General features: G+C 40.8%; 1 protein-coding gene across 1 annotated transcript in view; it reads right to left on the bottom strand.

Moving 5' to 3' along the window:
* Nucleotides 1-2,326: 2,326 nt before the first annotated feature.
* Nucleotides 2,327-12,361, bottom strand: part of ccnf (cyclin F) — a 44,480-nt gene continuing 34,445 nt past the window's right edge. The window contains exons 14-17 of the mRNA XM_057817576.1: nucleotides 9,033-9,132; nucleotides 8,840-8,973; nucleotides 8,582-8,754; nucleotides 2,327-3,958 (exon numbers count right to left, since the gene is read on the bottom strand). Of these exons, the coding sequence (XP_057673559.1) occupies nucleotides 3,543-3,958; nucleotides 8,582-8,754; nucleotides 8,840-8,973; nucleotides 9,033-9,132 (823 nt within the window). The 3' untranslated portion in view covers nucleotides 2,327-3,542. The remainder of the gene's footprint in view (nucleotides 3,959-8,581; nucleotides 8,755-8,839; nucleotides 8,974-9,032; nucleotides 9,133-12,361) is intronic.

Below are 12,361 nucleotides of genomic sequence, written 5' to 3'. Positions count from 1 at the left end.
CGGGTCATTTTTTTGAAAGAATCGGAATCGGGTTTAAATGTTTTTTTTATTACTTACTGTGCTGGCTAGAGTCTCCAGTGTTATGAGCCAATTGACATTTTACAGTACCTCACTGCCACTTCGTGGTCATGATAATTCATTGCGTCATCGATGATTCTCATGCGTGCATAATTATATGTTTTTGTATCGGTATGCTAAGCATAGACTCACACGTCATGAGTGACACAAACTATTGCGCATTTTCGTCTCGTCAGACGAAAACAGGCATTCGTCTCGTTATGTTTTAGTCTCCTAAACACTTTTTTATCTCGTTATCATCGTGAAAAAAATGTACCTTGACGTCATCGTTGACGAAAACAACACTTTATGTACATCAAGTCCAAGGAACAAATCTGAACCAGAACAGGTTTATTTGAAACCAAAACAAATGAAAGGACATACATACGTATGTACTGTATGGTAGAAAAATGCCACCTAATGTGCTTACACATTTTCAAGTAGTATCGAGTGACACATTTGTTAACTTATACATACATACCACATTTATGTATAAAAAAAAAAAAAGCAACAACAACACAGGAGCGAACCAGTCCAACTACCAATAGAATTCAAAAGAACATATGAAAATTCAGTCTGCCAGCAACCACAGGCTCATGGATAATTTCATCGAAGCGTCTGACAGTCTATTTTCCCTGATAAGGAGGCCAAATGATGTTAAATCTGCGAACCGATGAAATATAAATAACATTTTTAACACGAAGACCTTTATCGGTGCGTTTTTAAGTGATCACAGTTTTCCGTTTACAAACCGAGAATGGTAACAGAGTACCTTTGGCCCGTGACGTCTTTCTTCAGTGGTTAGGCAAATACAAGACGCGCTTGTACGAACAGTGCATTTGAAAGAAAATAGAAGTTCAGGTTTACAGAGTCTGCAACACATTAATGCTGAGAAAAAAGTATGGAATCACCAGTCTCGGATGAGCACTCACTCAGACATTTTATTATGTAGAACAAACTCCGATAAAAAACTTGAAAAATTAATGAATTAGTTCAAAAGTTTAGCATTCAAAAACACTCAAATGAATAAAAAAACATTGTGGTGGTCAGTAAATGTTACTTTTATAGCGCAAGTGCAGGGAAATAAATATAGAATCAGTCCATTCTGAGGAAAAACATATGGAATCATGAGAAACAAACAAAGAAATAACAATCAAAACACATCTCGAGTATTTAATAGCACCACCTCTGGCTTTTATGACAGCTTGCAATCTCTGAGACATGGACTTGTTGAGTATTCTTCATCAATTTGGTGTCAAATCTCTTTGATTGCAGTTGCCAAATCATCCTTGCAGGTCAGAGCCATTTCTTTCAATTTCCACCACAGGTTATCAGTAGGGTTGGGATCTCGGCTATTTGCAAGCCATGACATTGACTGGATGAGTCTTTCTCCAAGGAATGCTTGAACAGTTTTAGCTCTGTGGCATCTTGGAAAATGATTTCATTATTCCCAAACATATTTTCAATTGAAGGGATAAGAAAGCTGTTAAAATTTCATTGTAAACTTGTGCATTTTTGGAATATTTAACCACAGCCATCTCCTCAGTGCCTTTGCCTGACATGAAGCCCCGTATCATCAAGGACTGAGGGAATTTTGATGTCTTCTTCAGGCAGTCATCTTTGTAAATCTCACTGGAACGGCACCAAACAAAAGTTCCAGCATCATCACCTTGTCAAGAGTCAAGAATCTGCATTGGACAAGGTGAAACAAAAGTTCCAGCATCATCACCTTGTCCAGTGACTTTTGTGTCACCTTGTCCAGAAGTTCCAGCATTCTTGACTCTTGACACCTTGTCCAATGCAGATTCTTGACTCTTGACAAGGTGATGGTGTTGGAACTTTTGTTTCACCTTGTCCACAAGGTGATGGTGTTGGAACTTTTGTTTCACCTTGTCCAAAAGTTCCAGCAGATTGTCTGCAAAGATGCAAATTCTTGACTCTTGACACCTTGTCCAATGCAGATTCTTGGCTCTTGACAAGGTGATGATGCTGGAACCTTGGTTTGGTGCTGTTCCAGTGAGATTTACAAAGATGACTGCCTAAAAAAGATATAAAAATTCCCTCGGTCTTTGATGATATGGGGCTGCATGTCAGGCAAAGGCACTGGGGAGATGGCTGTGGTGAAATCTTCAATAAATGCACAAGTTTACAATGCAATTTTAACAGCTTTCGTATCCTTTCAATTGAAAATATGTTTGTCATTTTCCAAGATGACAATGCATCATGCCACAGAGCTAAAACTGTTAAAGCATTCCTTGGAGAAAGACTCATCCAGTCAAATTCATGGCTTGCAAATAGCCCAAATCTCAACCCTATTGAAAAAAACGGTCCACAGCAAGGCTCCGACCTGCAAGATGATCTGGAAACTTCAATCAAAGAAAGTTGGCATCCAATTGATGAAGAATACTCATCAGGTTCATGCCTCAGAGACTGCAAGATGTCATAAAAGCCAGAGGTGGTGCAACTAAATCCTAAAAATGTGTTTTGATTGTTATTTGTTTGTTTCTCATGATTCCATTCATATTTCCCTGCACTTGCTCTATAAAAGTAACATTAACTGACCACCACAATGTTTTTTATTCATTTCTTTTAGGGTTTCTGAATGCTAACGACTTGCACTTTTGAACTCATTATTTTTTCAAGCTTTTTATCGGAGTTTGTTCTACATGATAAAATGTCTGAGTGAGTGCTAGTCCGAGACTGGCGATTCCATACTTTTTGCTAGGGGTTGTATCATGATAAAAAAAATTTTTAAAAATGGAAGAAACGGTCCTGAGGAAAGCCGACAGCTCCAGAAAACAAACCAGAGGTTTGAGTGGATTGGAGGTATGTTTTGTTTTCTGTAAACAAACAAAAAATCAAAGGTACTCTTTGATAATCAGCACCATCATTTAGTCTTCGGTTTGCCGTGTTAGCTTAAACGGCGGCGGAAGGCACATTTGGTGAACTCATTGATGAGTTGGTACCATCCTTAGATTTCATTTGCCCTTAAATCATGTTATGACTTGTGTACATATTCAGATTACGTCACTAGCAAAACGAGGACCCCTGCCCCAATTTTAGGATGAAACATTTTTAAAGCAACTTACGGTTTTCTATGCAGATATTGTACATCATGTCAAGATTGCTTCTATTGGGTTTCCCTTTTTATCAATACATCCATGATATAATATGGAACATCAACCAAATCGAGTCCAGACGGACGCTAGCTAAAACGGTTAGGGTTAGGTTAGGGGGTGTCTAACCTCTGATTCCCAGCGCAAAAAAAACGTATTTTTGCCTGATTGCCTTTGGTCCAAATTTGGATTGTTTAGCTTTGGCGCTCAACTAAAAGCCATCTTCGCGCACTTGCACTCCCGACAAAAAGTTTAGGTAAACTTGATTTGAACTCACGTAATGTCCGTTCAAAAAAATGGTCAAGCGGAATACATTTTAGGTTCTTCCTGAAACATCCTTAACTTTATGAGTTTCAAAGTGCTTAGCGTCTACGGAAGGCAAAAAGCCGGCTCCTCTTCTTTCGCCGGCTCGCCGTGCGCCGCCGAGTTCTTACGCTTTACCTGCTTGCCGGAGTGGCCGCGGGCCCGCTGCACGGGAACCAAAAGGCGGAAACCCGGTCGGGACGGAGCGGAGGCGTCCGCCGAAGCGGCGGGGAGAGTTTGGAGCGAGCACGGGACGAGAGAAGAGGACGAGGAAGACGACGACGAGGAACTGGTGCTCTGCACTGATGAATAGCCCGAAGTGTGAAGGTCCTTGGAGAAGAAAAGGCCCTCCCGCTTTTTGGGACGATGGGTCCGCTCTCTTTCGGGCAGGCCCGAGACTTCTTCGTCGCTGGATAGCGCTCGGCAATTGTCTCGACACGAGTTGGCCGTGCCGGCTTCAATTTTGATGGATGTCATTGAATCTGTCAAAAAGAAGAGAGCGTGCAATGAGTCGGCGGATTTTGACTTCGGAGTGAGTCATTTCCTGTAACAGAATGGTCTAAATCAGTGGCTCTTAAACTTGCTAAAGGTTCCGAACCCCACGAGTTTCATAGGTGCATTAACCGAACCCTTTGGAATTGAACTCATTCACTCCCAGCCATTTTCCCCGGAGCAAGGCCCTTCGCTCCCGGCCGTTTTACTGGATTTTGACTGATTTTGCAAGGCCCACAGAAAATTCTGTTCTATTGCTATGTAAACATGGAACCCACCAAAAGAAAGATTAGACTACCTTCTTTCAGCTTCCGGTACCCATTAATGAGTTTCTTACAATGCTCTGCTGGAATTTTAGACTATTCTTCTTTGGCCAACGTCTCCAGGTCTCTGAGATTTGAAGGGTGCCATTTTCAGCTCTCCACAGGTGTTCTATGGGATTCGTATCTGCTAGCCACTTAAGAAGTCTCCAGTGCTTTCTCTCAAAACCATTTTCTAGTGCTTTTGGGTCATTGTCCTGCTGGAAGGCCCATGATCTCCGAGGTAGACCCAGTTTTCTTACACTGGGCTCTACATTATGCTGCAAAATTTGTTGGGAGTCTTCAGACTTCATAATGCCATGCACACGGTCAAGCAGTCCAGTGCCAAAGGTAGCATAGCAACCCCAAAATATCAGGGAACCTCCGCCATGTTTGACCGTGTTCTTTTCTTTGAAGGCCTCGTTTTTTTTCCTGGAAACTTTGTTGATGTCTTTTCCCAAAAAGCTCTACTTTTGTCTCATCTGACCAGAGAACATTCTTCCAAAACGTTTTGGGCTCCAGCCTCCAGCCTGGCTTTTTCTCTGGGTCACAAGTGGGGTCTTCCTGGGCATCCTACCATAGAGTCCCTTTTCATTCAGAAGCCGACTGAGTACGGGTTGACACTGTTGTACCCTCGGGCTGCGGGACAGCTTGAACTTGTTTGGATGTTAGTCGAGGTTCTTTATCCACCATCCGCACGATCTTTCATTGAAATCTCTCCTCAATTTTTCTTATCCGTCCTCATCTTGGGAGGGTAGCCACAGTGCCGTGGGCTTTACACTTATTGATGACACTGCGCACAGTAGACACAGGAACATTCAGGTCTTTGAAGATGGACTTTTAGTCTTGAGAATACCCATGCTTCCACACAATTTTACTTCTCAAGTCCTCAGACTGTTCTTCGGTCTTCTTTCTTTTACCCATGCTCAATGTGGTATACACAAGGACACAGGACAGAGGTGGAGTCGACTTTAATCCATTTTAACTGGCTGCAGGTGTGATTTAGTTATTGCCACCACCTGTTATGTGCCACCGGTAAGTAACAAGTGCTGTTTATAACACAAATTAGAGAAGCATGACATGATTTTTCAAAGGGTGCCAGTACTTTGGTCCAGCCCATTTTTTTGAGTTTTGTGTAAAATGATAATGATTTCACTTTTTTTTCAGTTTCTCTTTTGTGTTTTTTTTCCCATTGCAAGCAAAAAAAAAGAAGATATTACTACCAAATCATTCTTAATTGCAATCATTTTCTGGGAGAAATTGAGCATTGTCTGACAGAATTGCAGGAGTGCCAATACTTGCGGCCAGCACTGTATGACGAAGTGAATGTAGCGTTTGGCTTAGACCAAGGGTCAGCAATCAGCGGCTCTGGTGCGACATGCTGTTCTTTGAACCTTCTGATGCGGCTCAGTTTTATAATATATGAATATCAGTAGTCCCCGGGTTAGGAAGGAGTTCCATTCCTATGGTGGCGACATAACCCGAATTTCAGCGCATGTCGGAATTAACCCTTTCAGTACCCTTGACTCTAAAAATAACTTTTCAAAAAGTCAAGAAGTACAGGTGGTCTCCAGTTTACCAACGAGTTACGTGTGATGTAACCCTTTCAGTACCTCTAAACCAGGGGTGGGCAAACTATTCCACAAAGGGCCACAGTGGGTGCGGGTTTTTGTTCATACCCATCATGAGGACAGCCTTTCACCAATCTGGTTTCTTACAAGTGCAATCAGTTGATTGCAGTCAGGTGCTTCTTGTTTCCACTGAAACCTCATTGGTTAAACTGCCTGTGCTGAATCAGTTGGAACAAAGACCAGGACCCACTGCGGCCGTCGAGGACCGGTTTGCCCACCCCTGCTCTAAACCATGGGTGTCCAAACCTGTTCGCAAGGGCCACTGAGGGTCTTGGTTTTTGTTCCAACCAATCGAGCACAGACAGTTTAACCAATAAAGTTTGTGCTAAATCAAGCAGCACCTGACTGCAATCAACGGATTACACTTGTAAGACACCAGATTGGTGAAAAGATGTCATCTTGTTTTGTAGCAATGAAATCCAGCACCCACTGCGGCCCTATGTGGAATAGTTTGGACACCACTGCTCTAAACTAGGGCTGTCAAACGATTTAAATTTTTAATCGAGTTAATTACAGCTCAGAAATTAATTGATCGTAATTAATCGCAATTCAAACCATCAAAAAAATATGCCATATTTTTCTGTAAATTATATATATATTCTGTAAAATAAATTGTTGGAATGGAAAGATAAGACACAAGATGGATATATACATTCAACATACGGTACATAAGGACTGTAGTGGGCATTTCACTCTACTGTCATTTAAATATGTCTATGCTGTCCTCACTCCGAAGTGTGTACTTTTTCCAAAGCTAGACAGCTAGTGAACTACGCCTTAATAATCAGACTTCTTCCTTTTACGTCTGATTTATTAATAAAATAGCCTCAAACCATTGTCCTCTTTAGACCGTCGTAAAACTACAAAAAAAAGTACACAAGCATTCCATTAGCAACAACGTTAGCTTAGCACGCTATACAGGTTCACTAAACATAAAAAGCGCCATACAAAAAATATAACATTTCGCTTACTAACATAATATGTACATTCTTTACAACAACCATACTTAGGGACAAATCTTGTCCAAGGATCATATAAGCACAACATTACAACGTAGGCGTCAGCCCGAGACGTCGTGCAGCCATTATTGAACTGTGAAGGAGAAACGATATCGTCATCGCACACACCATATAATTGTCTGCATTAGTCTAACACATACATATGGTACAGGTTTTCGTAGGCACCGTCTAACTGTTTGCATTAGTCTAACACACGTAATATAATTAATCAGGCAATAGTATCATTTTCATATTTACGGTAGGACTACACTACTAATATAAAATAAATAGCACACCATAGTTTAATGAGAAGAAATAGAAGAGATACACAATGCCGTCTTATCACAAGAGTGACGCACCAACTCGGGTAATCTGCTCTCCCAGCAAACTCCAAGGACAAAGCGCTTTGTCCTAAAACAAGTACAACCAGCCTGGGCAGCAAAGTTGATAGCGGGCGTCCCAATCCGCGCACGAACCTAAGCCGCCCAAAACCGGCCACAGTGGGGGCGGGCCAAAAGCAACGTCCAGAAACGCCTTCGACAAGACCCACGTCAGCAAAGACTTCAAAAAGACTGGACACTGAGATAAGACAGATTTTCTTCTGCTCGGAAACATGTAGCCTTGTTTTGGATCCAGAATTGTCCCTCCGTCGTCTGTTTTTGCCTTGTTTTTTACCATTGTCGACGAATAAATTGTCAACCTGTTTTCGGCGAGTGTTCTTCAAGCTTTTGAAACATGGAGTCAGTGTGCAAAGGGTTAACACAGGAACGCGCGGAGTTTGGCTTCCTCCTGGCCTGGCTCTTCGGGGGCGTCGAGCGGCGGAGCACATTTCCGTTCTGTTGCCGGCCTCCCCGTGGGGTTTGGGCTGGGAGGACTAAATTCCTTCAACTGGCAAGAAAACAATAAAACATGTCGCAAAACGACCACAAGAGTTCGCTGTTAGACAGCACAAAAAGCCTTGCTGTAAAACTTACCAAAAGGCAGAATACTGTCTGAGCGGGACATGTGCGTTAATTGCGTCAAATATTTTAACGTGATTAATTTAGAAAATTAATTACCGCGCGTTAACGCGATAATTTTGACAGCCCTACTCTAAACACATTTCTAAGAATAATAAAAATAAAAAAAAAACGCAAAAACATGTATTTTATGTAATATTAATAAAATAAAATAAAAAATTAGTGAAAAGTGCGCGACCGGCGATAAAATGGCGGACACGGCACTGTTACTGGACTGAAAAAATAGGGGTGAGAGGACGAGTTGAGACAAAATGGCGGCCGAAACACCAGCGCTGTAAAGTCGAAATAGCAAGTCAGGTCCATCGACGACCTGTATTGTATTTTGTTTAATGATGGAGGTTACACTGCCCTCTGGTGGCAGCGTTGGGTCTGGCTGGACTGTCGCCTTGCAGACTCATCTGACATAGATAAATCAAAGCTGTGTTCTGGTTTGGCCCACATCAGGCTGTAAGTTTGATCATTGATCTAACAATTGTCGTCAGCCTTCCCGGTCAAAACATCTATCATGGGGGCCAACGAGTTAAAATTGAATACATTTTTAAAGCTTTTTTTTTTTTTTTAAATCAGTCTCCGACCCTCTATTCAACAAATGAAAGTGAAAGAACTTTGCATTCTTTAAATTTTTTGAAAGCGGCCATAAGATTCTGAGGCATTCGCGTGACTCACGATCTCCATCTTTCTCGCCCTCGCTCTCCTCTCGATCGCCCTCGTAGCCTGAGGAGGAGTCCAGACTCCAGTCCAGGATTTCCACCAGCAACGTCTGCTCCTGATTGGACAGCTCGGCGGTGGGAGTGGACACCCGCCCGCCCCCGTCGGCCCGCATGCCGTCGTCTCGCCTCCTTGGAAGGAGACGGAAGGATGAGTCGTCGGAACAAATAGAACGCGTCGTCGGCGTGATGTCAAACGTCCGTTCGCGCCAATGACCTTTTACTTGAGCCGGAAGGCGAAGCGAGAAAGGCGTGGATGTCCGCGGGTTGGCCGGTAGGGCTCGGAGGCTCCGTCTCGGGCACCGTTTCGGGAATTTCAAGGATGTGACACAGCTCCGTAAAACCCATCACCTTGGAAAGCAGAGAGTTTCAAGCTTTTGTCGTCAAAGGAGAGAGAAAATGGCACTTACTTTCTCGCTGCTGATGCGCTGGTAGACGTCATCTTCGAAGCGCTGCTTGACGCCGGTCAGACACACGAGTCGGTAATCTATGAGTATGTCTGGGCTGAAACTGAAATTTGAGAAGAACACTTCAGTCTGAAATCGATGTATTTTCTTGTAGCTTTATGGTTTCAATTCAGAGTTCAATAACTACTTTTTAACCTGTATCCCGATTAACCCTTTAACACCGAACGTGTCGGCAGCGACGCGTTTACGCATATCTTCTTTGAAGCTTCGTCACGCTGTAATTACGTAACCCACGTGCCGCTGGTTGGTCTCATTTGAAAGTGAAGAAGTTGATGTCCACACCAGTTTTTATTTGAAGTCAATCAACCAAGAAAAACGGGAGATAATGTCATTTGAATTTTATATTTTTATTGCACTCATAAATATGCATTAAAACGCTGCATGGACCATGTATCTATCTCCATATTTCCATCATTTCTTGTCCTTTTTCAAAACCGAAAGCAGCACAAAAGACTACATATCCCAACAGCCGTTGTGATGTCGAGAAGGACGAACCGAATGTGATCATTTTTAATAAATTTCCGACGAACCGAATGTGATCATTTTTAATAAATTTCCGAGCGAGGTGCCAACTAATGAAAGGGAGGCATGCCAAGCAAGCAATGGCCGGTTGGTTTGAGCGAGCGACTTTGAAACGTGCAGAATGAATCTAAAACTACCTTTAGCGCAAGCTAATGCATTATTTCATTAACTCAAGGAAGAAGATGAGCCGTGTTTGTCGTTGTTTTCTTTGGATGAGTCGCCGTCTCGGCGAGTAGAAGTGACAGCAGCGCGCAAACGGCGAAAGAGTAGGCTGTGTGACATTGTATGTGACGCAGCTCCATGACCTGTTCAAGAAGCTTTATTGAGTGCGGGGGAAAAAAAAAAAAAAAAAAAAAAAGAAAAGAAAAAAAAAACTTTATTGGGTTGCATGCCTGAAAAAATTGAAGTGAATTGAACTACTTGCCAATATTTTTGAAAGTACTTTTTTTTCAATGTTATATATTTTTTTTCTTCACTATAATCTTTTCAATTTTATGTAGATGTGTGTTCGAGAAGCTTGATTGCATGTACGTATATACTTTTGATAAGGTGATGTGTACAACACCTAACTTCACAGAGATATCCTCCAAACCCTTTTTGTGTTAGATGATATATATAATCTTTTTTCTCACTATTTTGCACTGTATATAACCTGTTTTGACCTTAGTATGTATAAAGGCCAAAAACGCCTATGACCATACCTGCTTTTTGTGTTGAATTGTCAAACATAAAACTATTCAATCTTATTTTTTTTCTATTGAATGTTTATCCTAACAAGTTGAATAAATATTAGCAAGCTTCAAAACGGTTGGTCGAGCATGTTTGGTTGTCAATGGGACATCAACATTACAAATTTTGAAAAAAGATTTTGGGTTTTTTTTTTTTGGCTTTTTGGGTCCAAAATGTGGATTATAATTGGTCAGTGAAGAAAACAACAGTTTGGACATGAAGCTCAAGGTGTCCTGAAAAAAGGGACCCAACTTGGCCATTGTAAACATTTTTTTCTTTGAAATATAAAGGCAACATCAAATGCATGCAAATTCGGCCAAAATAGGCTTAGGTGTTAAAGGGTTAATACAGCAACGACTAATCGAATAACTCGAGTAATTCGATTAGAAAAAAGCTTTTGATTCTGAAAGACATTGTAATGGTTTGTTTTGAAAGTGCTCGCATCGAGTTTTATTGATTTGGTTGGGTATACTGTCCTCTAGTGGCAACAATGAATATAACATAACACATCTAACATGGCTGGATCCAACTGCTCCCTGTTAAGGCCAACATAAGGCTTTTTGTTTGAGCTCATATAGTTGTTTATGCATTTGTAGTTTAGCTTAGATATTGGAGGTATATTTTGTATTTGCTTGTATGAATGTGATTGAATGATTTTTTGAAAGTCAATGTAAAGAAAAAAAAAAGTTAGCATTTTATAGCAATTATGCTAGCGGACGTTTTCTGCGCAAGTTTGCCAAATAAGCCAATTGTTCTTTTGTTGTACGTCGAACCTCATTTATTTATTTATTTTTTTAGTGCAAATGTTGAACAACCTCTAAAATGTGGCTTAACTTGGATTTGAAATTAGGGCTGCTCATTAGCTGATAACCTAGGTCGCGGCATATGTGTTGTGGTAGTTAGCAAAAGAGGGAAATTGATAGAAACCCTTTCAGGGATAGCGGTCACTCCAGTTTTCAAAAGATGATACCTTTAACCTTTTGTAGGGCAAGTGACTATTTTTGGTCATTTCAAATAACTTCTAAGCATGTATTATTATTAGGGCTGTCAAACAATTACAATTTTTAATTGGTTTAATCACAGGTTAAAAATGAAGTAATCATAATTAATCGCAATTCAAACCACCTCTAAAATATGCCATATTTTTCTGTAAATTATTGTTGGAATGGAAAGATAAGACACAAGACGGATATATACATTCAACATACTGTACATAAGTACTGTATTTGTTTATTTTAACAATAAATCAATAAGATGGCATTAACATTATTAACATTCTGTTAAAGCGATCCATGGATAGACTTGTAGTTCTTAAAAGATAAATGTTAGTACAAGTCATAGAAATTTCATATTTAATAAAATTTGTAAAATTTTCAAACCAAAAATAAACTAGTAGCTCGCCATTGTTGATGTCAACTATTACACAATGCTCATGGTGCTGAAAGCACGCATGTACACACACGAATGGAGAGACAGTGAGGACCAAAAGTGGTATTTGCCATGTGGCAAAGTGGATTTTGCCATGTGGCATTTTTTTATTGGTACGTGGCAAATGGATTTTGGTCTGTGGCATATTTGTTTTGGTATGTGGCATTTTTTGTGGGTGTACGGCATTTTTGCAGGCCATGCACGTCCATGCCATTGACGGCTATGCATGTCAAAGTTTGTATATTGTGACTAAATATTGCCATCTAGTGGATTTTATGATTTTTCAGTAAATGATACTGTAGCCATTTAACTTCTGCCCAAATGCATGATGGGAAGTGCAACAATGACTGTGCGTAATGGTACCAATTTATATATCTTCTCAGCGTTGGGAAATAAAATAGGGTGTTAAGAAAAAGATCAACTACTACCTTTCTTTCCCACATTGCTTCCCACAATATTTCTGATCGTAGAGAGAGGGATTTTAAGGCTTTAGCCAATTAAAAAAAGGCTTCAAAGGCTGCCAAAATTCTCTCTACTCATTTTACGTTGCCTTTTAGTTCTATGTATACGTAATACGGTGCCATTATAGATTG

The sequence above is a fragment of the Corythoichthys intestinalis genome, chromosome 16 (assembly GCF_030265065.1).
Source record: "Corythoichthys intestinalis isolate RoL2023-P3 chromosome 16, ASM3026506v1, whole genome shotgun sequence".
Taxonomy (NCBI): Eukaryota; Metazoa; Chordata; class Actinopteri; order Syngnathiformes; family Syngnathidae; genus Corythoichthys; species Corythoichthys intestinalis.
Note: the sequence above shows the minus strand (reverse complement) of the source record. Positions and strands in the feature narration are given on the sequence as shown.